This window comes from Prunus dulcis, chromosome 7, assembly GCF_902201215.1.
Source record: "Prunus dulcis chromosome 7, ALMONDv2, whole genome shotgun sequence".
NCBI classification, from domain to species: domain Eukaryota; kingdom Viridiplantae; phylum Streptophyta; class Magnoliopsida; order Rosales; family Rosaceae; genus Prunus; species Prunus dulcis.
The window spans coordinates 15,519,508-15,544,474 of record NC_047656.1 but is presented as its reverse complement, the minus strand read 5'-3'; the positions used below and the strand labels follow the sequence as shown (position 1 = coordinate 15,544,474).

General features: G+C 40.3%; 4 protein-coding genes and 1 pseudogene across 8 annotated transcripts; 1 reads left to right on the top strand and 4 right to left on the bottom strand.

The window, feature by feature from the left end:
* Window positions 1–278: 278 nt before the first annotated feature.
* Window positions 279–3,912, bottom strand: LOC117634193 (protein FAR1-RELATED SEQUENCE 5-like). 4 transcript variants are annotated; one of them, XM_034368160.1, is made up of 4 exons: window positions 3,662–3,912; window positions 1,019–3,169; window positions 722–816; window positions 279–620 (listed from the first exon to the last, which is right to left on the bottom strand). In XM_034368160.1, the coding sequence occupies exon 2, from the start codon at window positions 3,150–3,152 to the stop codon at window positions 1,116–1,118; it is 2,037 nt and encodes a 678-aa protein (XP_034224051.1). In that variant the 5' UTR covers window positions 3,153–3,169; window positions 3,662–3,912; the 3' UTR covers window positions 279–620; window positions 722–816; window positions 1,019–1,115. The 4 variants fall into 4 exon arrangements, with proteins under 4 accessions (XP_034224051.1, XP_034224053.1, XP_034224050.1 ...); XM_034368162.1 differs by having other exon boundaries at window positions 279–599; XM_034368159.1 differs by having other exon boundaries at window positions 722–3,169.
* On the top strand, window positions 3,870–6,009 carry LOC117634195 (pentatricopeptide repeat-containing protein At5g44230). 2 transcript variants are annotated; one of them, XM_034368164.1, is made up of 2 exons: window positions 3,991–4,253; window positions 4,355–6,009. In XM_034368164.1, exons 1-2 carry the CDS (start codon window positions 4,099–4,101, stop codon window positions 5,901–5,903), a joined length of 1,704 nt encoding a protein of 567 aa, XP_034224055.1. In that variant the 5' UTR covers window positions 3,991–4,098; the 3' UTR covers window positions 5,904–6,009. The 2 variants fall into 2 exon arrangements, with proteins under 2 accessions (XP_034224054.1, XP_034224055.1); XM_034368163.1 differs by having other exon boundaries at window positions 3,870–6,009.
* A 216-nt stretch (window positions 6,010–6,225) lies between these two features.
* LOC117635453 (cold shock protein CS66-like) lies at window positions 6,226–10,247 on the bottom strand. Its single transcript, XM_034369767.1, has 3 exons — window positions 8,730–10,247; window positions 7,053–7,428; window positions 6,226–6,739 (listed from the first exon to the last, which is right to left on the bottom strand). Exons 1-3 carry the CDS (start codon window positions 10,133–10,135, stop codon window positions 6,413–6,415), a joined length of 2,109 nt encoding a protein of 702 aa, XP_034225658.1. The 5' UTR covers window positions 10,136–10,247; the 3' UTR covers window positions 6,226–6,412.
* Window positions 10,248–11,320: 1,073 nt separating this feature from the next.
* On the bottom strand, window positions 11,321–12,371 carry LOC117633486 (dehydrin DHN1-like). The gene has a single exon (XM_034367113.1). The coding sequence runs from the start codon at window positions 12,283–12,285 to the stop codon at window positions 11,506–11,508; it is 780 nt and encodes a 259-aa protein (XP_034223004.1). The 5' UTR covers window positions 12,286–12,371; the 3' UTR covers window positions 11,321–11,505.
* Window positions 12,372–18,094: 5,723 nt separating this feature from the next.
* LOC117635452 lies at window positions 18,095–20,364 on the bottom strand (annotated as a pseudogene).
* Window positions 20,365–24,967: the final 4,603 nt, after the last annotated feature.

The window sequence follows — 24,967 nt, the reverse complement described above, 5'->3', positions numbered from 1 at the left end:
GGTGAATTTATTTTGCTACAATTACCCCAGCCTTACTGAAAAAAGGTAAACTTTTGTAGGATAATGCTATGTAACTTCAACATTTCCTTTACAATTTATATGGCATGCTCAACATTATTCTTCTTTTAATATAATTATGTGGTGTATTTTATAATTTGCAATATAAGTCGGAAAAGTTAAAATCAGTAAGTAGCATTTTACTTTTTAGTCCAGGTGTGGTTTACTTTTTAGCAGTCTGTATAGCATTAGCTAGATGAGAATCATTGACAAACTGGAAAGGGAGAGAATTAGAACTGATCACTTAAGCCCTGGTTTTTTATATTATTGGGGATACAGCAAAACTACTCAAAGTTTGATAATGCAAAGCAAAGCTTCTTAGCTAGTAATTCATAGACTTCAGGGGACTTGTGTTGTGGATAATCATTTACTGGTTTAGCCTGCTGCTTGAAGTTGGGCTCTGTAAACCAAGTCATACCCAGAACCAGAAACTGCTTCTTTGTTGAATATTAGTCTAAGCTTCTGCCTCCTCATCCACCTCCACACTATCTTCATGCGCATTCTGCTCCTTAATCCTCTCAAACCAACTTCATGAAAATGACCTACACATTTATCCAGCCAATCTGTACACGGTAATTACATCAAACATGTACAAAGTTACAGATCGAAAAATGAATTCAGTTTGAAATAGTAAAAGAGCACTTTTAAATGGGAATCCAATTACCTAATGCGACCCCAGGTTTCAGCAATACTGAGAGGAGGATCATGCTCGTTGATGATATCGAAGATGACCCCAGAGATGATACTGAGACAGTTCACCTGTTTTGTATAGTCTATTGTCTAGTGAATATTCAAGAGATGAAATTACGAAAAATATACTTACATCAATATCAATACAGAACTCCATATACTTTATCAACTATCCTCCACTATATTATCAGAAATATCAATACTGATTTACTTGAAAAAGAAAAGGATGTACAATGCTGGCTTCTGCCAAAGAAGAAAAAGATACTCTAACCTTTCATTTCTGAACATCTTACGCAATGAAGTGCAATTTTCAGAACAAAAAGTAAGCAATACCCTGAACATATATTTTTCAATTTAGCATTTGTCCTTTAGCCATCACAACTGGAGGATTCCACACTTCCATTATCAAGAAGCACATCACGAACAGATTGGTCGTCTACTTTGCTCAAACTTCCCAGCATGTTGGTAGTTTCCTCGTCACTTTCCAGTAACTTTATGGTCTCCGCTAACTTTTGTCTGACAATCCTCGTTCCTGAATCACACAATGAGCCTATACCGAAAACATTATTTCCTTCATGCATCAACTCACTTAGGCGCAGCGATTGGGCAGACTTGGCCTTTCTATATGATGACTTACAGAACTCATTACTCACCACAATCCCTTTCTTTGCCCCTTTAGTCCATCTCTTCACTATGTATTGTGTCGGTATGCTTGTATAGTTTTTAAAATCCAGTACTTTTAGGGCATGACGGCACAACAACCCCATGGATTCAAATAACTTACATGAACAAGAAATCATGGACGTAGTACAGTTGTATTGAATCATGTAGACTCTTTGAAGACCTTCTTCAATTGCTTCATAAATATATTGATTGCCATCATTACTAACTTCTACCATCCTCACCCCAAAAATACTCATAAGCTCATTTTCAAAGAACGAATACATTTTGACAGTGTACTCAGTAGCTGCATGCTTAAAGATACCACTATTTACTCTAAGATGAGGCATAGCATTTTTACAACGAAAATCCTCTTCCAACTCTGTGAATCGCATCTTTTTTGTTTTTTGCTCATAATGCTGTACAAAACTAACGAGATCCACTGTTTTTCTAGAAACTTGATGGAAAATAGTGTTTGTGTTCTCACCCCTCTGGCTTGATCCAATATTTGCTGAGAAAGTATCTAGGCTAAATGCAGGACACCATTTCTCTCGAAGTGAATACAACATCTTCAGCCACGAATTGCTTTCAAGGTTGAACATTTTAATCATGTCATCCCAGGAATTTTGAAATTCTACTTCAGTAAAACAATCAAGAAAGCATTTGTTGAAGTGCTTCTTGAATTCAGGATCAGCACAAAGACTAGCAAGATGTTGTGTAGCATTCTTGGAGATCTGCCAATTGCATAACCGATGCCGTGTCTCTGGGAACACAGTCTCAATTGCCTTTGCCTTTTCCATTGCTTTATCCTCATCCGTGAAAATGGTTTTTGGCTGTTTATTTCCCATCGACTCCAAAAATGTTTCAAACAACCAAATAAATGAATCAGCACTCTCGTCCAATAGAAAAGCACAACCAAATGAGATATTCTTCCAATGGTGATTGACTCCCAAAAATGGACTACAAACTAGATTGCTGTTGGTTCGAAACGTAGTTTCAAAACATACAACGTCTCCAAAGCAATCATAATCCAACTTTGATCTACCATCTCTCCAGAAATAATTTGTGATTCGACTAAATTGATCCACTTGAACACTGTAGAAAAAATTTGGATCCTCCATCTGTTTATGCTTAAAATAATTTATCAAGCTTTGTCCATTCTGTTCTATCATTTCATCCTTACTCCTTAGCAAACAATTAGGTAAATCTTGATTAGTAGATCCATCATTCTCATCACTGCCAAACTCTTTTCCCAAGTATGCATGTGATTTTGCTGTTCTTATACTCCCATCACTCTTAGAGCCAAGGATATTTGCACGAACACTTGGTATATTTCGACCTGATCTTAGAAATTGTCGCTCTTCAGGCTTAGCAAACTCGTGATTATGAACTGGATTGATGTAGGAGAGCTTCCACATACCATTTTCCACGGTGAATCGAATTACAGCCTTGCAACCTGTTCTTGTATCTAGCCTTCTCACTTTCTTCGCTTCACATAAGTCTTCATCTACTTGAAATCCTTCCTTTGAGCACAAAAATTCTCGTTGCCGGACATTATTTTGCGAATCTCTTCGAAGATGCCCCTTGCGAATACTAAAACCTTTGTTAAAGGCATAGGTGTTGCAGAGCTGGTAAGCTTCAGATTCATCACTAACCTCCATCCCCACTCTTAGTTCATCACTTTCTCCAAATAATGCTTCCTTGTCACTTTTTTCTAATGATTTGCTTTGAAAATCACTATCCATTTGCTAAATCAACCAGCCTAATCATACAGAACAAAGTATTTAGTGCTTGTCCATAACAGAATAGCGAAATGTAAAACGTAAGCCATATGTTTGGTAGGGATTACAAGTAAAAATATTAAAACCAGAAGGTCGACAATGATCCTGGATACCAGTTTTCAATCAAATCAAAATAGTAAGTCTCCCTAAAACAGCTTTTAAATTAAAAAAATTTAAATCACAAACGCAATGTAAGATAACTAAATCATAAATATTGTCTTCAAGAACAATCATTCAATCAGATTCTGCCCCAAACTTTTCTAAACCGTTAGAAGCCATTTTCTATGAAGCAATCATGCAACATCCATAAGAAACTAGCATCAAATTTCATAAACAAGAGAAACCCATAAATTTGATATTAACCTCCTGCCTCCAATACTTTACCTCCAAAATTTCCAAAACGGAAGGAAAAAATATACAGCAAAACAGCAATAATCATATTGGAAAAGACCCAGCGAGGACAGAGAAGCTACCTAGTTTTCCAAGAAAAGAAAGGAGGAGACTTGATGCAACGTCGACTAGAGGAGGGCAGAGGTATTTGGAGTTTGGGCTCAGGAGTTCTGTTATGCTGTCACTGTGCGACGAAGAGAGCAGAGTGTAGAAATTAGAGAGGAACAACACGCACCGTTTTGCTTTTCCCTCGAGTTATTCCGATACGCACCGTTTAATTTGTATAGCGGGAGTTTCTCCTTCTCTTTTATCAAATGCATTCTCAGAGCCGCGCGCAGCCGGAGGGACTTGGATTGTCCAATGCAAAATCTCTCTCGCCGATTCTCCACAGTCCCAATTCACAAGCTTTTACCTCAGCAGCTTCACCAGCACCAGCCACAACCAACCAGATTCTTCATCCCTTTCTCCGAGTTTCAGCAGAAGCGGAAGCTCTTGGAGCACAAACTCATCTCTGATCTAGATGGCTGCGACAATCTCAGCCAAGTCAAGGAGGTTCATGCTCACCTCCTCCGCCATGGCCTCAGCCAGTGCTGCTACGTCCTCACGAAGCTCGTCCGCACGCTCACGAAGCTCGGCGTCCCAGTGGACGCGTATCCGCGCCTCGTCTTCCTACAGGTCAAGTACCCGAACCCATTTCTCTGGACGGCTATGATTCGCGGGTACACAGTTCAGGGACCCATTTCGGAGGCGCTGAATTTTTATACTTGTATGCGAAGCGCAGGGAATGGGCCCGTGTCGTTTACGTTCTCGGCGCTCTTTAAGGCTTGTGGGGATGTGCTTGACGTCAACTTGGGTAGGCAGATACATGCCCAGACGATTTTGGTTGGCGGGTTTGCGGCGGATTTGTACGTGGGCAACACCATGATTGATATGTATGTAAAGTGTGGTTTTTTGGATTGTGGGCGCAAGGTGTTTGATGAAATGCCTGATAGGGATGTGGTTTCTTGGACCGAGTTAATTGTTGCTTATACTAAAATTGGGGATATGGGATCAGCAAGGGAATTGTTTGAGGGGTTGCCTGTGAAAGATATGGTGGCGTGGACGGCAATGGTTACTGGTTATGCCCAGAATGCTCGGCCAAGAGATGCGTTGGATTGCTTTGAGAGAATGCAAGGTGCTGGTGTGGGCACCGATGAGATTACGTTGGTTGGTCTCATTTCAGCTTGTGCACAATTGGGTGCATCTAAGTATGCTAATTGGGTTCGAGACATTGCCGAGAAATCTGGTTTTGGGCCTACTGAAAATGTTCTTGTGGGATCTGCATTGATAGATATGTACTCAAAATGTGGGAGCTTGGATGAAGCCTACAAGGTTTTTCAAGGAATGAAGGAAAGAAACGTATTTTCTTACAGCTCAATGATTTTGGGGTTTGCAATGCACGGCCGTGCCAATGCAGCGATAGAATTGTTTCATGAGATGTTGACAACAGAGATAAGACCTAACCGGGTTACTTTTATAGGGGTGCTAACGGCGTGCAGCCATGCAGGCATGGTTGATCAAGGTCGGCAGTTATTTGCAACCATGGAGAAGTACTATAATGTTGTTCCATCAGCTGATCATTATACTTGCATGGTAGACCTTCTTGGTCGAGCTGGGCGCTTGGAAGAAGCTCTTGAGCTTGTCGAAACAATGCCGATAGCTGCCCACGGAGGTGTGTGGGGAGCACTACTCGGAGCATGTCGTATTCATGGGAATCCTGACATAGCTCAGATTGCTGCAAACCATCTTTTTGAGCTTGAACCCGATAGTATCGGAAACCATGTAATGCTCTCTAACATATATGCATCGGCAGGAAGGTGGGCTGATGTTTCAGGAGTGAGGAAGATGATGAAGGAAAAGGGTCTGAAAAAGAATCCTGCTTATAGCTGGGTCGAAACGAAGAAAGGGGTAATTCATGAATTCTGTGCAGGTGAAACGAACCATCCAGAGTACGCCGAGATTAAGAAGGCATTGGATGATCTTCTGAACAGATTACAGGCTCATGGGTACCAGCCAAACCTGAATTCTGCGGCTTACGATTTGGGGATTGAAGAGAGGAAGCGCATATTGATGTCGCATAGTGAAAAGCTAGCTCTGGCATATGCATTGGTCAGTACAGATTCTGGAAGCACCATAAAGATTATGAAGAACATTAGGATCTGTGACGATTGTCATGTGTTCATGTGTGGTGCATCGCAGGTCGCCGGGAGGGAGATTGTTGTGAGAGATAACATGAGATTCCATCACTTCAGTAATGGGAAATGCTCTTGCGGTAACTTTTGGTGATTGAACCTGCAGGAGGATGAAGGTTGTTGTAGAAGGCTGGCTCTGAAGTTGTAGCTTTTGGTAATGTTGCTCAAAAACACAAATCTATCTAATTGCCTTGGGTTTCCTTATGCAGACTTTCTAGAGCCTAGCATAAGTTTTGAGAGATGTAGAAGTAGAATTGAGTTTCATTTAGCTTGATTGATTATTTTATTTATTTTTGTGCTAATGAAACTAGATTTTATTTGTTAACTTTTGACCTTAATTTTCTTGGTTGCTAACAAGTGTATTTGTTTTCCAGTTTTCAATATGTTTCGACCTTTTTTTTTTTGGGGGTCAAATATGTTGCTCACAGAAAAAGCAAGTGTATTTATTGAAACAAACGACATACAAAGTACATTACGAAACACAAACGACATTGCGTATTGAGCATAAAAGAACTGAGCTCACCGCCAGCTTATTATACAGGGCATAATGTTACTAATTAACCACTCTGTATACATATTTATATGAGCACTTATAAATGATATCTAGTGTTGTCCGGGAAGTTTCTCCTTGATCTTGTCCATGATCCCCTTCTTCTCTTGGTGCTCTTCGGTGTAGGCGGTTCCACCATAAGGTGTGGTGGTGGCAGTTGTATGAGTCTGAGATGGGTAGGGGTCATCTGCCCTATGCCCCCCAGTCCCAGGCAGCTTCTCCTTGATCTTGTCCATCGTCCCCTTCTCCTGGTGGTGCTGCCCGGTGGTCCCAGTTCCACCGTATGTTGTATCGGTTTTGGTTCCACCTGGCAGCTTCTTCTTTATCTTCTCCTTCAACCCCTTCTTCTTCCTCCTCCCTCCTAGCCCATCATCCTCAGACTAGAAATCACAATCAATTATCAACTTTATCATATCATATAATAAAATCACCATAAAATTATTTTTGTGATGAAATAGTGTGACACAAGACGAGTCTCATTTCTGTTCAAGATGGATGTGATACAAAATAGTGTGATCCGTGAGACTTGACACAAACTGTTAAATATTGATGTGACACAAAAGTTGGACCACATCTATAACAACTGTTAGAGATGTAGCACAAAATATATTGCGCAATCGAGCATATTATTCATGAAATTAAATTCCCATAATTTGATATATTAGAGGAAAATAAAAAAAAAAGAGGACTTACAGAGCTAGAGCTTGAGCTACCAGAGCGGTGAAGCACGGCGCCAGTGACGCCGTGGTGCTCTTTCCTGTCATAGTCGTGACCATGCACTCCTTGGCCTTGGCCAGCCGCCGTGGTGGCGGCGAAGTCATGAGGGTCGTAGCCTCCTGCGCCAGTGGTGGTCGCGGTGGTTCCGGTCGTAGTAGTGTGATGACCAAGTGGGTTCCCGTACTCGTCGGTGCGGCGGATCGGGTTCCCGTACTCGTCGGTCGGTGTTGCGGCGTACTGCTTCTCATAGCTCGCCATTTTCAAACTGCAAACACAATCAGCTTCTGAACTTTTGAGTAATTTTAAATTAAGATTTGCTTGGGATTTGATGTATTTGAAATGAAAAACGGGGCTTGGGCGTTATATATAGGCAATTGGATTGGCAAGGCATGCATATTCTTACACGTACGCGAATAGTGACTCCATGCACTGCAGCCACGTTAGCCACTGGGACACCTGCCGGCGCCGTGAGAGGACAATTGGATCTTGTTTCTGCATCATAGATAAGATCAGACGTGTATATCATGTGTTAATAATAGTATTCTTTGTCTTGGTGTTAAAAGCTCGTGACACTTGACCGCGTATGCACATGAACCTCTTTGACGATAGCTACCTCTGTATCAGTTGAAAATTATTGGAACTCGTTGCATTGTCACATTTTGACAAGTGGCGCTGTAAATGTCGTTCGAAGGAGTGGGATAATGTTTCAGAGAGTCATTTATGCCTACTTTTTATGTATTCTTATGTGAAATTTTTTTTCCCGGTAAGTTAAAAACATTTATATGAACTGTTGTAATTTAAAAAGGAATTAACAACTTTATAAAATACATAAAAATTAATATATATTGCAATTTATTTTTAAATTATATATATATATATATATATATAGGTTTATACAAATTAGGGGCCTTGTTCGTCTGTGCTCAAGGTGTCCCTTGATTTAGACGAGCTAAAATCGAATTACTTTTCTTTTTTTGGGGGTAAAGTTGTACTTTCATAAACAAATACCAAAGGGTCAAGAGAACAAACCGAGACTGAGCAACCAGTCAACGGCAAATACAAGAAGAAGACCAAACAAACAGTAAGAAAAAACAAAACTCTGAGAAAAAGCGGCAACAAGAAGAAAAGGCAAAGAAAGCCACAACTTCTCCACTCAGATAGAGGGGGGCAAGGCAGTCCGTCAAACGTTAAAGGATAGCTATGAAGTTGTAGCTTGTGATACTGCTGGCTCAACAGCTTAAAGCAAAAGGTTCACAAGATCTCTTGACATTTCAAACTCTTCACTTTTTCAAGGGGCCGGTGCAGAAAGTAGGAGCCTTTGGGTTCTTTTTTCCAGAAAATTTGATTTTCAACCCTTGGATAAGATTTCATTTAGACGAACCTATTTCATCACAAAATAATAATAATAATAATAATATATGTGCATTATTGAGATTTATACTTGAAAGCAGCAGACAATAAATAGTTACAAAAGCAAAACACTGTACTCAGAAGAGCACATTTATACTAACACAAACGACATCCAAATATTACAAAATACGACATTGTACAATGCTCGGTGGTCACAGACCTACAACAAGCACCGATTTATTATACACAGCAGTACAGCAGATAATTATCTGATAGGAAGTCCAAATGATGATCCATTCCATCTAGTTGTTGTGACCAGGAAGCTTGTCTTTGATTTTCTCAATCAACCCCTTCTTCTCATGGAGCTGGGGCTCTCCTCCTGTGTGCCCGACCCCACCGTGAGCTGCACTGGTTGGCTTGCTTGGGTGGGTGTCATGAGAGTACTGGTCATCCTTATGTCCACCTGGCAGCTTCTCCTTCACTTTCTCCGCTATACCCTTCTTCTCCCGGGTCTCTACTGTGCCCGCGGCCCCACCCCCACCGTAAGGTCCAGTGGTTGGGTGCACATTTTGCCCACCTGGCAGCTTCTCCTTCACCTTCTCCACTACACCCTTCTTCTCCCGGGTATCATCTCCTGTGTACCCAGCCCCACCATAAGCTCCAGTGGTTGGGTGGGTGTCATGAGAGTAATGGTCATCCTTTTGCCCACCTGGCAGCTTGTCCTTCACTTGGCCTATTATACCCTTCTTCTCCCGGGCATCATCTCCTGTGTACCCGGCCCCACCGTAAGCTCCAGTGGTTGGGTGGGTGTCATGAGAGTAATGGTCATCCTTTTGCCCACCTGGCAGCTTGTCCTTGACTTGGCCTATTATACCCTTCTTCTCCTGGTGCTCTCCTCCTGTGTATCCGGTCCCACCGTAAGCTCCAGTGGTTGGGTGGGTGTCACGACAGTACTGGTCATCCTTTTGCCCACCGGGCAGCTTGTCTTTTACTTGGCCTATTACACCCTTCTTCTCGTGGTGCTCTCCTCCTGTGTATCCAGTCCCACCGTAAGCTCCAGTGGTTGGGTGGGTGTCACGACAGTACTCGTCATCCTTTTGCCCACCTGGCAGCTTGTCCTTGACTTGGCCTATTATACCCTTCTTCTCCTGGTGCTCTCCTCCTGTGTATCCGGTCCCACCGTAAGCTCCAGTGGTTGGGTGGGTGTCACGACAGTACTCGTCATCCTTTTGCCCACCTGGCAGCTTGTCCTTGACTTGGCCTATTATACCCTTCTTCTCCGGGTGCTCTCCTCCTGTGTAGCCGGCCCCACCGTAAGCTCCAGTGGTTGTCTGGGTGTCATGAGAGTACTGGCCATCCTGGTTCCCACCTGGCAGCTTGTCCTGGAGTTGGCCTAGTAAACCCTTCTTCTCCTGGTGCTCTCCACCTGTGTACCCGTCCCCACCGTAACCTCCAGTGGTTGTCTGGGTATCACGAGAGTACTGGTCATCCTTGGAATGAAGCACAGCAGGGACGCCGTGGTGCTCAACAACACCAGGTTTTGTATGAGTGGCGTACCCTGCACCAGTTCCGTACCCGGTATCCGCCACGCCGTGCTGAACCGGGTTCCCGAACTCGTCTGTCCGACCGGTTCCGGTGGTGGTGTGATGAACCGGGTTCCCATACTCATCAGTCTTAGTAGGCTCGGGTGTTGAACCAAAATGCGCCATTTTTCAAAGTACGAACAAAAAAAACCCAAGAAAATACAACTCCTGATAAAAACCAAATTAATGAAACTGGCTTTGTTTGGGATGAAGTGATGTAGTTGAAATTAGAACTGAGGTTGGTTTATATAGGCAACGAATCTACACCCAAAGGCTATGCATGCATTATGCATAACGCGCATGCCATGCCATGAATAATATTTTCATTAATCTTTACACGTAACCACGTACATAATTAGCAAAGTAAATTTCATACCTACCTGATATTCACATATGAGACACGTGGCGCTGTTGAGACAGGACACCTGTGTGCCGGTGTCGGCACATAGGAAGATATTTTGTTTTTGTTTTGTTTTCTTTTTACGTCGGGCATAAGATTAAAGATTACTATTAAGATAAGATAAAATAAGTGGTTCTCTCTCGTTGTCTTGAAAAGCAGGTATCATTTCACCGCGTCTGTATGGAATTGATGACGACAGGAGGAACAACAACATCTGTACCCGTTCCACTCCACTAGCTTTTGACCCTTGTTAAAGTCATTCATCATCTTGATCTTTGTCACACAGACCGACTCATTGGATGGCTAAGATTCATAAGAGGGATTTCATCGTTCCGTGTATGAGGTTCCACGTGGATGTTATCCATTGGTTCTAGCTGTACAGGGTTATTGAATTGAACCGGCTCAATTTCAGCAGTTTGGTCTACAAACGGCCGACATGAAACGGACCAATCTGTTGAGTAGCCAAATTCTAAAGTGTGGGTCTCATCTAGGTGATGTTCTATTTTTTAACTATTAGATCCGTTTTAATTTTTAACTAATAAATCAAATTAGTTAATCGTTAGATAAAAATAATATCTTATCTAAGAGCCGCCTTCATTATACTCCAAATTTAAATGCTTTTACTGAAAAGAATTTGAGTTCCAAAATATATGTGGGGTTAAGTAAATGATCGTGACATGAACCGACCTTTTTTTTGTGTGGAAAAGATACTTTATTGTTGAAGTGCCGTAAGATACCGCAATGTATAGCCATAAAATTCTTTATCTACAACCCAATCGTGAATACCATGAATAATAGCAGAGGTGAGCCTTACTTTTTGGGCTCAAGTTTGAATTCCTTGTAAATTAGAATAATTTAAAATAATTAGACTATTGCTGGTTTTAATAAATCCCTCTCCAGACAATTAAAACTTGCTTACACACGAACTATTGTTAAGATAGATATGAAGGACATACAAAGTATGTATCACAAATTACAAAGGACATGGCGCAGAGCTCGGTGTTCACAAACATAAGAACTACACCAAGCACCGCTTATTATACACGTCATACTAAAACATTGAACACAAAACGACACCTATTATATATGAAGTGATTTAATAATGTCCACCAGGAAGTTTATCTTTGATCTTGTCCATGATGCCCTTCTTTTCACCGGGGTAGGTGGTGGTGGCGGTGCCACCGTAAGCTGAAGGTGTGGTGGTGGTGCCACTGTAAGGTGAAGGTGTGGTGGTGGTGCCACCGTAAGTGGTGGTGCCACCGTAAGGTGAAGGTGTGGTGGTGGTGTCACCGTAAGGTGTGGTGGTGGCGGTTGTATGAGAATGATATGAGTAAGGATCATCCGCCCTATGTCCCCCAGTCCCAGTCAGCTTGTCCTTGATCTTGTCCATCGTGCCCTTCTGCTGGCGGTACTCTGTACCGGTGTAGCCGGTTCCATCGTAGGGTGAAGTGGTGCCGGTTGTATGAGAATGAGATGTGTAGGGGTCAGTACCAGGGATGTTGTCCATCATCCCATGGTGCTGCTCCGATCCAGTGTAGCCGGTTTCACCGTAACGTGCAGTGGGGTAGGTTGTATGAGAATGAGATGAGTAGGGGTCATGAGTACCTGGGAGCTTCTCCTTGATCTTGTCCATCATCCCCCTTTCGCGGACTGGGTTCCCATACTCATCTGTATAGTGGGGCTCTGATCTGGTGTAGGTGGTGACTGGGTTCCCATACTCATCTGTAGATTGGGGCTCTGATCTGGTGTAGGTGGTGACTGGGTTCCCATACTCATCTATAGATTGGGACTCTGATCCGGTGTAGGTGGTGAGTGGGTTCCCATAATCATTTGTAGATTGGGCCGTTGCACCATATTGGTTCTGGTAATTCGCCATTTTCAAAGATCACACAAAGAAACAAATAGAGATTTTAGATTGATTTTTTGAGTAGAAAGTGTAAGTTGTCTTGGATTGGATGGAGAATTGGGGGTGGTTTATATAGGCAATTACGTAAAGGCATGCATGATGTGCATGTAGGCTAAATTCTTACCCATACCTGGATACTGATTTCATATCTTAGTGCCACGTTAACTACTGAAACACGTGGCAATGTTGTGACACGACAAGTGTATGTTGGTGCTTGGTGCATGGTGCATGGTCCATGGATAAGATAAGATTTCAAGTAAGTTAAGGCTCGTGACACTTTCCCACCTCCGTGCAGTTGGAAGATAACTATGTGTAAGAGATATTTATAAGTTTTTGTTACTACTCCTCCTCCTCGAGATTGAGAATTCAAAAGTGACGAAATTATGAGGGAGAATGTTGTGATTAAGTGATCAATTTTCTTATAAATGCTTGCTTAATCATAATGGCTAATCTCCCACCCGAATCTGATGCTCCTTCATCATCTCATCATTTGACAACTTTGGCTTTGAAACCGTCCGCCGACATGGGACTATACTATTCTTGCAGGCAAAGTTATGGTTTCAATGATAATTGGCTTTTCATCATAAGTTTCTTCTCCAAGTACTCAGAAGAAGTTTCAGCATTTTTTGTTTAAATAAATATAAATGGAAAAGAAAAGAAAAATTGTTGATGCCATAGCTTAGAAGTTTCTTCATAAGTTTCTTCTCCAAGTACTCAGAAGAAGTTTCTTCTCCAAGTACTCAGACGGCGCCTAGGCCAATTTTTCAAACACTAGCAGGTTAAATGAGTAGGCACTCTGAAACAAAATACTTTGATAACAATGTTGATGCCATAGCTTAACATGTGAATCTAAAATCATCAAAACAGGAGAAATAAAAGAGCTACCATAAAAACCCTCTGGGCAGCTTCCTAGGCGGCCGCCTAGCGCCTAGGCGCCGTCTAGGCCGATTTTTCAAACACTAGCTGGTTAAATGAGCAGGCACTCTGAAACAAAATGCCTTGATAACAATGTTGAAGCCATAGCTTTAACATGTGAATCTAAGATCATCAAAACAGGAGAAATAAAAGAGCCACCATAAAAACCCTCTAGGCAGCCTCCTAGGCGGCCGCCTAGCGCCTAGGAGCCGCCTAGGCCGATTTTTCAAACACTGGCTGGTTAAATGAGTAGGCACTCGTAAACAAAATGGCTTGATGAAGCCATAGCTTAACATGTGAATCTAAAATCACCAAAACAAGAGAAATAAAAGAGCCACCATAAAAACCCTATAGGTAGTCGCCTAGCACCTAAGCGCCGTCTAGGCTGATTTTTCAAACACTGGCTGGTTAAATGAGCAGGCACTCTGAAACAAAATGGCTTGATAACAATGTTGAAGCCGTAGCTTATCACGTTTGGTCAACCATGTCCTTCCGCCTAGGCCGATTTTTCGAACACTGCCTGAATTACATCAATGCTTTAACAGTTTATTAGCCATACCTACTTATGCTGTGTTTCTGAGACAGCATGGTGATCGGTGGCAGAAAGACTTCCCTCTTTAGCCAACCTGGGAGACTTTTGAAGCTTCTTTATTTTACAGCGGCGCCATGTTGTTTGCAAAACACAAGCTGCCCTTGGTTCCCATTGCTGCAAACCAAAGCTGTTACTGGCGGATCTATTAAGGGGCAAGGAGGTGCAGCTGCACCTCCCCTTGCCGGAAAATCTCTTGCAGTTGCAACTGAGGCGCAGTTCTTGTGAAGAAGATGACCACTGTGCCCTGGTTTTCTTTTTGATAATACCAAAATGAAACGACGCCGTTTTGAATTTGGGGAATAAAATCCTTTTAATGAAACAGTGTGTTTTGTGACTTGAAAACATTTCATTTTAATCTTATTAATGAAATCCTTTTAATGAATTCCTATTATATCCATGGGAATTCAAGCCCAAATTGGACTTCCTGAGTTGATATCCCCGTGACATTTGATTCAAAGCCTGGTTAGTTTTGTGATTGTATCAAAATTTATATATGGCATGTAATAACCCAAAACAAAATATCAAGAAAATAACAAAATATCCAAAAAGTATGAATAATATCTTCTAGCAAAAAGACAATTTTACCCTCACATTATTTAATAGGGAAAAAGTTGACTTTTTGATCGAGAAAGAATTTGGCAATTCCGCTTGAGCTGTTGCGTAGAGCACGGCGAAACGAGTCCGTAGACATGGAGTAGACTCGAATCGGAGTTGTAACGAAGAAAATACGGTCACAATACCGCGAAGGGCAAAACGGTAATTTAGAAAAAAGTCAGATTTTTATCTCTTCTCTCTCTCTCCTCCCTCTCTCTCCTTCCGCACGATTCCTCCCCGACCTCCGCCCCTTCAAGTCGTTACCCCGGCCACCACAGGTCGTCTTGATCTCCGCCGTGGATACCGTTGGAACCGTGACACACTCGCCGTCCTTCCTCGACCCGTCGCCACCCTTGCCGTGGCCGGAGTTCGCCGGAAATTGCAAATCTTCGTCGGATTGTCATCTAAACTTCCAGCTCTTCGTTCTCCTTCAATTCTCCACCAAATCGATCGAGTAAGGTATGGTTTCTCAGCTATTTTTCGTGTTCTAGCTGATGGATGTATGGGTTTTCGATCAATTTTAGCTCTAAAAGGTTCGATTTTCGACTTGAAAATTGGCCGAAACTTCAGCTGCCGTGATCTACTATTTTCGGTCACTTTTTTGGGGTATGTCCAAGAACAAAAGTGACTCCAAATGGGGTGTTTTACCTAGGATAGGAGTTTGGAGTCTTGATTTCGAGATTTTCCGGCAACCAAAAATCGCTTTGGACATCCGAATCTGCCCGCGCGTGAGGCGGCACGTGAGAGAGGGTGGTAGAGTAACTCTGGGCAGTTTTGAGATCCTCGTGTCGTCACGAGCTCGTAGGATTTCGCGGATCTTGATTCGGAGTCCGTTTGAGCCATGAATGGATTTTCTATATCGCGCGATCATTGGTTGCAGTGTCATGAAATCGTCGGATCGCACTGAATTTTGGATATGTCGGTCTACATAATTCCAGGATCGTGTAGGATTCGACGGATTGCGAATCGGAGTCCCGGATACTCCGAAATCGCGAACCCTGGGGCTAGGGTTTGAATTTAAAGCGATAATGCGATTTTGGCCAATCCGACCGTCCGTTTCGGACCAAATTCGCGGAACATGGTTCCTTCTCTGTAAGGAACCTTCAGAGAAGCCCAGATTGGCCATCAGAGACTGTGGACCCACAGGGTCCCGGATCGGCCGATCTGACAGCTTATCGCTTAGTGAGGCTTCAGGTCTCTTAAGACCGTTCTAAGTGTTTGAAAAGCTAATGTGGGCATAGGAGTAACTTGAAACGAGTGCACGTATTTCTAGGAGCCGGGGCAGGGTGTTTAATTTAAATTCTTTTTATTGAGCAGTTTATTAATTTATTATTCATGGTTAATCATGCACCAGGGGTCCGATCGACCTGCAGGATGGACCTTCGAAGGGTCCAGCTAGCTCGGACCATCAGTGAGTGGACTTTCTTTCATAAAGGATTTTATATAAATAAGTTATATAAAAGATTATATAAATGAGTTTACGTAAATGATTTTATATAAATAAGTTTTTATAAATAAGTTTATATAAGAAAGTTTCATTATTTGATCTTGCATAAGTATTCTTGCATGTCTTGGAGCATGTTTTATACTGTTAAATATTTTGAGTTATATATATTATTGAGGTTATATTAGCAGCAGACTTTGAGCTTTATATCACAAAATAGCAACAGCATTGAGACTACAGTTAAGTTATCAGATTTCAGAGAGTTAGCGGATTTTCTAATTAGACCACTATGTACCCATTTATTTTTGGTGATTACCCAGAGTTGGACCGATGTCTACTGACATCCAGTCCGATTTCAGTTACGTCAGTGCACTTGACTTTACCTCACGAGTTACGGGGACGCTCGGACCGTGATTGCCAGGATTTGCGGCTCGGCAGACTTGGTGTCCCGAGACTTGCCAGGATTGCGGATCAAGCTGACTGCGGTCCCCTGCATCCTGCCAGAGCGGCTCGAGTCGACTTGGTGTCATCGAGAACTGCCGGCGGATCAGGCTGACCATAGTCCCCTGATTTCGCCAGTTTGTGGCTCGGGTAGTCTGCGTGACGCCCGAGACCTGCCAGGGGAATTGACGGATTTTCAGGGGTACATTTAGGTGGTAGTTTTAAAGTAATTTGAGCACTTTTATGCAACTATTGTTTTCAATCATCTTATATCAGTTTTCTCAATATACGTGCATGTTTTATCTCTTCATATAATTGTTCAGCTTTACGAATCTATATACATACTGTTATATATATATATATATCTTTAGAGGAATACTTTATATCAAACACAGGTAAACTTTAGCTTTAATTATCAAGTATTTTTTTTTTATGGGGGTTATTAGGATTGTAAACTGTTTTCAAGAATCTTATGTTTGGTCCATTCACATTTTCAACCTGTTTTTCGCCCCCAGGCCGTAGAAGTGCGCAGGATCCACCACCGGGCCATTCCTAGCTTCCGCGCCACCAAGTAAGGTAGAGTTTTGTGGAAAAGCCCTTGAAACCCTGTAAACTTTAGAAAATGCTCTGATATCTAATTTTAGTGGAAAACTGGAGCTGGTGAATACTTGGTTATTCTATTTTGGCAATTGGTGTGGATTTACTTGATTGTTGACAGGTGAAAAAATTTGGGTTTGGTCAAAATACAGGGGAGACTCTGCCGAATTTTTGGCAGAAGTCCAAAGAAAGTTTCCTCTAGTAACTGTAGCAGGAGGGGTAAAATGGTCATTTGTGCCCGACAGTTGCCAGATATCGGACACGCACAGGACTTGGCTCGAATTCAAAAGCAGAAATTGGGTCGGGTCTTGTCATGGCATTACTTTCTTTAGTTGATATTGCCGGATTAGTTTTTTCACTTTTTTTTTTGGTTGGCAACTTCTTTAGTTCAATAATATGTTATTAAGTAATATCTTAGTTTTTTTTAATTACTTTGATTAGTAATATCATAGACCTATGCCGGCCAACATTCATCAGGAGAAGTCTCATCCGACAAATGTTTGTCAGCTTAGGTCTCTGCTGATAAAATCATTCGTCGGGAGAGGTTTTTTCATTTTATTTGAAATTAGTTTCTTTACTTTTGGTTTTTGCCAACTGTTTTTGTTTAATATATGTAATTAAGTAAGATCTTAGCCTTTTTAAATTACTTTAATTAAGAATTATATTTTAATTATTATTATTTAGTTAATATTTTAATATTTTAATGATTTCATAAATTACTCAAATATTCGAATATATTTAAGGAAATATGACACTATAAATCCATATTTTTGCTACACATAAATCCATATTTTTATTGTTGGTGATATATTAAAAGAGTATAATCGCACGGCTATGCACTATAAATATTCTATTTTAAAGGTCTAGCCGCGTGGCTATATTATTTAAAAAGAATATTCTAAACTTATAGCGGCGCGGCTATACGCTTCAAAAGTATAAAATTAGTTTCTTTACTTTCGTTTTATGGCAACCTTCTTTAATTTAATTTATGTAATTAAATAAAATGTTAGTCTTTTTTAATTACTTTAATTAGTTATTACATTTTAATTATTGTTTCTTTAGTGAATATTTAAATATTTTACTGATTTAATAAATAGTAATTAATTATTTAAAAGTATAAAATTAATTTCTTTACTTTTGTTTTATGGCGACCTTCTTTAATTTAATTTATGTTATTAAGTAAAATCTTAGTCTTTTTAAATTATTTTAATTAGTGGTAGTCTATTTTCCAGTGATTTCAATGGGAGAGGAATTAAGGGGAGCTGACTTGGGCTTTCCATTCCCTTCAGTGGTCTCAAGCTAGCAAGGTAGCCATTTGATTTATTGTTGCATAGAGGAAGCTTAGTGGCCTGAATTGTTGCTTCCTTCTCCTTTGGTACTGAATCTCCAGTGGGGTCCTGCATATGTGCAGAATAGAAGTTTGAATCAAGGTTTCTTAATCACAGAGATGCACTATATTTCTTGATTTATAACAACTTTTTTGTCAGTAAAAACAACCATGTTAGCATGATTGTCTTAATAAAGTTTTCCATTTTTTAAGAAGAGATCAACAAGCTAGAGAATTTAGAAATGACATACCCCAAGCATGAGAAAAGTGAATGCTTGATTGTCTGCACCAAGATAAATTGCAATCAACTTTCGCAGGTCAGCAAGGCTTGCATCTTTTACAACCTTAAGTGTTGTAATGAACTTGCCTGGATTCTCTTTTGAAGCCTCCCATTTCACATACACTTCAGTATCCGCATCAGTGAAGGGTTGTAGTTCTCCTTGGAAGCCAATGCCATCTCATCACATACTCGACTTTTGTTTATCTCTTCTGTCAGTTTCTGCTCATTTTCTGATTTAACTGATGCAACAGTAGGTGCTGGAGTTGTCACATGTTGAGAGAGCTCTCTGTAGTTTCCACAGAGTGTAAATATGTGCGGATCCTGACAAGCCTATCATTTGGTCCCCCCCGCCATCTCCTTCCCCTGGATTTCTGCTTGGCCGATTCACAGTTGGTGTATGTTGATAATCCTTAGGTAAAGATGTCAGGGATCCCATATTATAATTACTCTGGAGGCTAGACCCATCAACCATGCACACTCTCTTTTCCTCTATAACTTCTTTCTCCACTTCTTCAGCTTCCACATTTTCCTTAAGTCCTTCCTCTTCTTTCATTGCTTCTTCCTCAAAAACAGTGCTTAGGCATACCCTATCAGCATATTTTCCCTTCCATAAGCTCAAGTTTAGCTCTCAGTGAGGCAGCCTCTTCTTTCTTCTGCAACTCTCTGTGTGCTTCATTTCGCTCTTTCTCTTTGAGCTTATTTTCCCTTTGCAGTTTAAGGATGAATTTATCCATGGCAGCAATCCTTGATCCTAAAATAACAGCAGATGAATCTTCAGTCCCAATTTTATCCTTGATTAGCGTATGAGGACCACGGACAATACATTTTGCTTTCGCACCATATTCAAGGGTGGAGATTGTCTTGTGTATTTCCTCTAGGCCTGGGCTTGCACACAGTACCATTAAAATTTTTGTTTTATCATCTTCGAAAGAATCCTGCACAAAAAGAACATGAGAACTGTCATTCACATACAAGGTTAGAGGGCAGGGCACAATATAATCCCTAGTAACTGACATTAGTGTGAATAAAAGTTACCTGTAGAAGCATGGTCAGTTTGCTGTCTCTGAAAGGCACATGAGAATCACCATTGGCAATATGGATTCAACCACTCTTTTGAGAGCTATGTTTCCTTGGTTGATCTTTGCAGTCCGTGAATTCAATATAACCATGATTTAACATTTGTTACAATGACAATGGAAGTGCTGCATAGAGTATCAGCATAAATTAAGCACCACCAAGACATTACCTGCATTTTTGCCTCAAATACAATTTGGCCAGCTTGCTCAATATTTTCAGAGCCAGCCATGTCCGCAAGCATCAAGCGTCCTCCTACTGTTGGGACATCAAGGATTATCTGTGCAGAAATAGAAAGCAAGTTATACCCAACTAGTGACAAGACCTGGGGAAGAGTTATCATATATTTGAAAGTCCAAGGGAATCCTACCATGCAATAGCTCCGAGAACTTCTTTCATTGCAAAGAGTACTCTTAATAATCCTTCTCTTCTCCACTTTCTAAATCTCTTTGGAAATTTTCCCAGCCTCATTTCCAGAAATGTTGGTTGCATTCTTTGCCTTCTTTCCCATCAGTTCAAGCCTAACCTGCAGGTACAAGTATTAGTGCAGAAAAGAGCAGCAAAAAGAATATTCCCCTTCATGATTTATGAGACTAAACCACATCCCTCATACAATATAACCTTTATCATCATCATCATCAGAAGAGACGCTCCCTCAAAAATTGAGAGTCTCGCGATTTTTATAACGAGTTCTCTCTAATTTAAACCAACACAACCAACTCAACCAAATTTACAGGGGGCAACACAACCAAATCTACAAATTCAAGCTTGCGCAGAAAACCCATTTCCGTATCAAAACTTACAGTTCTAAACACAAAAAACATTTGACAGAAAACTCATAAATAATTAAGAATTCAGTCAAAGAAAAGAGACCCAGTTAACGTAATCATCTTAGAATTGGAGCCATACCCTCTAATTTTAGCCTGCACAACCATATCCAAATATCCAGACTTGAACAGAAAATCGGCGGGCTAGGCGGTCTAGGCGGCTCCTTTTTAAAAAAAATAATATAGTATAGCCGCGCGGCTGTACTTCTTAAAATAATATATTTAAAGAGTAGAGCCGCGCGGCCGTACTTTTTTTTTCCCCATAAAAATAATTTAGAGCAATATCCATTACGATTAGGCCATTACCCAAGTTTCTATAACAGGAAAGAATCATAATTTGTTATAAACTCTGAGCCTGCATTCTATATGAATAACTAACACTGCCAAAACCATAAAAAAAAAACAAACAACATAATGCATTAAGTCACCAAACATACATGCCAACTAAAAAACAGGAGAAAAAAGGGTAAATCTTACTGCTTCAAATCAAGTCTTGTGCACTTCCCTTGTTTCCTGGACTGGGAGCCTTGGACACTACAGGTTCAGGTGACACATGGGGGGACAATTGAGATGAGGGACTAGTAGAAGGCGAGTAAGGGGAACCATTAGGTGCATAAGTAGGAGGAACAGCAGGGTTAGGATGAGAAGTTGGTGAGGAGCTTGAAGGAATTCCAGAACCGCGGTATGGACATGGACGAGGATGTGGAGGTACCTTGGATAGTGCTGGTGGGAGATGATTACTGTGTTAGGTGAGGGTGCTGGAGAGTGAACTGGAGAAGCAGGATATGGAGAAATTATTGTTGGCTCTGGAGATGGAGCGGGAGAAGGAGTAGGAGGGGTTGCATTAAGTGTACCCTTGCTCTGGAAATTATTGTTCTCTCTCTCTCTCTCTCTCTCTCTAACTACGCCTCTTCTCACGAAGAAGAAGATCAAGAACAACCTACAAAACCCACAGCTTTGCCTTCAAAACCCAGTTCTTCCTCTTCCTCTCTGTTTTCTTCTCTACCCAAATCCAAACCCCAACTTCGTCTCTCTTCGAATCCCTTCTGCAACCTAAACAAACCCAAACAAAACCATCTTTTCTGAATATGACAACATTGGCATTAGGTGGCCATTGTTTGAGCATTTGGTCCAATTTTGGGGGGTTTTGAAGTCTGGGTTTACATGCCCACTTCAAGAACAGCTTCTCCAAAAAATTAATTATTGGGAATATGCAAGTTTTGGCCTTGAAATCGTCTGCCGACATGGGACTATACTATTCATGCAGGCTAAGTTATGATTTCAATGATAATTGGCATCCAAAAGCATGTTTTATTTTAATAATTGGCTTTTCATCTTAAGTTTGTTCTCCGAGTACTCAGAAGTTTCAGCATTCTTTGTTTTTTTGTTTTAAATAAATAAATATATAAATAAAAATAAAAAAGAGTAATTGATATGCCCAAAAAGAAAGTCATTAAATGAGGAATATTAATTAGAAATGAGAGAATTAATGACATGCTTGAAAACGGTCAAGTTGACCTATCTGACGTCTAGTGGCAAACAATGTAAATATGTAGGAGTACTATAACATTTTTGTATCTTACGAGGAATTTTAGTTTGAATTTGAGTTTTATACATAGATTTCAAAATTAATAGGTTGATATTTAGGAAATAGAAGTTATAAGAACCTATATTACCAGTCCAAACAAAATGACAGATCAACATATAATACAACGAAATGGTACTGCTCGAGCAGAGTTTGAATTTTCCATAGCACACACTAATACAATAAAAACTATAATAAATAAGTCGCATTTCCTCTTCAACTTCTCGACGTAGCCATGAAAAGAAACCATATGATATTGGAGAGGAATGAGTGGGAGAAAAGAAGCCGCGAAAATGTCCTCTCCCCGCGTTAGCGTTGCTATTAGAAAAGAAATCGACATGATGTTCATAATTCCAGACATAAATTTTTGAAAGCTAATCATTTGTTTATGCATCTTTCATGAACAATATATATAAGTTTAGGGTTAATTTTAGTGATACAAAACTCTTTTAAAAAGAACGTTTCAATGAAATGAAGATGTGATGATGATATGGTGCTGATAAATAAAATTGTCATTGCATGTAGTTTGCTAATGCTCTGAGGTCACTATCATTAAGAAACTACCCTAAACTAAGTCAACAAGCTTTTTGCTATCTCATGTTCTCTTCTATAAACACCATTTGATGGTTTTTAGAGGTAATCTCTTTGTTATTTAACGGGATAGTTGAACTGATCTAGACAGAAACACATTAGACTCTGGCAATGCGGAAGGTCAAAACCGCATTCTGCCTAATCACAGCCACTGGCCTCACCTTTTCATGCCTTCAACCCCAATTTTCTCTCATCTTCCGCCAATTCCTTCCCCAACTATCTTGACAAATTACGCGCACCAATCCATGGCGCCATTCGATCTTCTCGCGCAATCTCCACCGTCGGTTTCCTCCCCTTAAATTATCCATTTTTGTTATTTATTTATTTTTTAAAAATTCTTCCTTTTCCATCTTTCTTTTTAACTGTTAATAATATGTTCCTGAAAGTTGCAGATTGCTTTCACTGCTGTTGACTACAAGTTCACTTTCCATGGACTTTCGGTTGACTCTGATGAGTATCGTTAGAACCTATCTGAGGTTGGTTGCTTGCTTGCTTTTCTTTTCTTTCTTACTATGAAGTATGAATCTTTGAATTTTCTCACGAAAGTAAGTTTCTTTCATAAGAAATTAGATAGATTTTGTAATTGTTTGCTTCCAGTCCGAGAACCATTATCAAATAGCATCAGTGGTTCATACAAGGTCCGCCTCGATAATTCGGAAATTTTGTGAGGTCAATAGAAGGTTCTAAGTGAAAGCTGGCCAATTTTTTGCAGCTCTGCGACAGGTTCCCAAAGAATACTCATCAATTTTTTGGAAACCCTTAAGACTTGGTATTAATTATGGAGTGTTTTCGTATTCTTTCCGATCTGTATTTTACCAACTATGAAACAATGTGAGAGGCAAAGATTAGTTTTTACTTGTTGTAACAAAAATGCAAGATGGTAGTTTTGCAATTTCTTTGGCAACAAGAACAACAATTTCAAACAAATATTTATGGGCATAGTAGTAAGAGAGGGGGTAGTATTCTTCACGTAAAGTGTTGTTTGAAAAGTGAAGCAATTACCAAGAACACTCCACCTTAGCATGCAATTCTCTACAACAAATAATGTGTGCAACAACATAATTTAGTTTTGTTGGTTTTCCAAGCTATGTTAAACATGTTTGAGCTCCCACATTGGAACACTAGAGTTCCTTAGAGGTCTTTATAAGACTTACTCTTGGAAATAGAATAGGTTATATTAACTATGCAAGTGGCCCGATTGAGTGGCTTGTGGGTATGGCCTTCGGTTAAATGCCTAATTACTTGGGTGAACGGTTAATTAATATATTCAAAAATCAAAAGATGGGCCTTGGGCCTTGGGCCTTGGGCCTTGGGGCTCTTGGGCTCTGTGATTTAATTAATTAAAAAATAGTATAGCCATAAAACTATATATATTTATGTACATACGTAATTTTCAACAATACATTCGTGTTCTATACACGTATTTTTACAAAATTCACGTATGATACATATGTTAGCAAAATTATATTAAAATATCATACAGCGGAAGACTAATATGTACTCTGAATATGTTGAACCTAGCAAATTAATATTTTGTAAATGCAAAAAAGGAGTATAGCCGAGCGGCTATACTATTTTTTTTAAATTCAAATAAATAGTATAGCCGTGCGGCTATACTATTATATATATATATATATATATATATGTAAAGAACGGCCCAAGGCCTAAGCCCACGTGTCATAGAGGCCTAAGCCATACTATTTTTTAAATGCAAAAAAAGAGTATAGCCAAACGGCTATACTATTTTTTTAAAATTCAAATAAATAGTATAGCCGTGCGGCTATACTATTATATATAAAAAAAGGACGGCCCAAAGCCTAAGCCCACGTGTCAAAGAGGCCTAAGCCCACGTGTCAACTAGGCCTAAGCCATACTGTTTTTTAAATGCAAAAAGGGAGTATAGCCGAACGGCTATACTATTTTTTTAAATTCAAATAAATAGTATAGCCGTGCGGCTGTACTATTACATATATAAAAAAAACGGCCCAAGGCCCAAGCCCACGTGTCATAGAGGCCTAAGCCATACTATTTTTTAAATGCAAAAAAAGAGTATAGCCGAGCGGCTATACTATTTTTTTTAAATTGAAATCAATAGTATAGCCGTGCGGCTATACTATTATATATATAAAAAGGACGGCCCAAAGCCTAAGCCCACGTGTCAAAGAGGCCGAAGCCCACGTGTCAACCGGGCCTAAGCCATACAATTTTTTAAATGCAAAAAAAAAAGAATAGCCGAACGGCTATACTATTTTTTTAAAATTCAAATAAATAGTATAGCCGTGCGGCTATACTATTATATATATATATATATATATATATATAAAGAACGGCCCAAGGCCTAAGCCCACGTGTCATAGAGGCCTAAGCCATACTATTTTTTAAATG

What these genes read in the sequence shown, in the direction of transcription:
- LOC117634193 (XM_034368159.1), bottom strand. Translation starts at nt 3,152, where the DNA reads ATGGATAGTGATTTTCAAAGCAAATCATTAGAAAAAAGTGACAAGGAA.
- LOC117634195 (XM_034368163.1), top strand. Translation starts at nt 3,939, where the DNA reads ATGCAAAATCTCTCTCGCCGATTCTCCACAGTCCCAATTCACAAGCTT.
- LOC117635453 (XM_034369767.1), bottom strand. Translation starts at nt 10,135, where the DNA reads ATGGCGCATTTTGGTTCAACACCCGAGCCTACTAAGACTGATGAGTAT. An exon ending in CTTCCTGGTCACAACAACTA is followed by an intron (nt 7,429 to 8,729) that starts GATGGAATGGAT and finishes ATAACGCCCAAG; the next exon opens with CCCCGTTTTTCATTTCAAAT. An exon ending in GTAGCTCAAGCTCTAGCTCT is followed by an intron (nt 6,740 to 7,052) that starts GTAAGTCCTCTT and finishes TGTGATTTCTAG; the next exon opens with TCTGAGGATGATGGGCTAGG.
- LOC117633486 (XM_034367113.1), bottom strand. Translation starts at nt 12,285, where the DNA reads ATGGCGAATTACCAGAACCAATATGGTGCAACGGCCCAATCTACAAAT.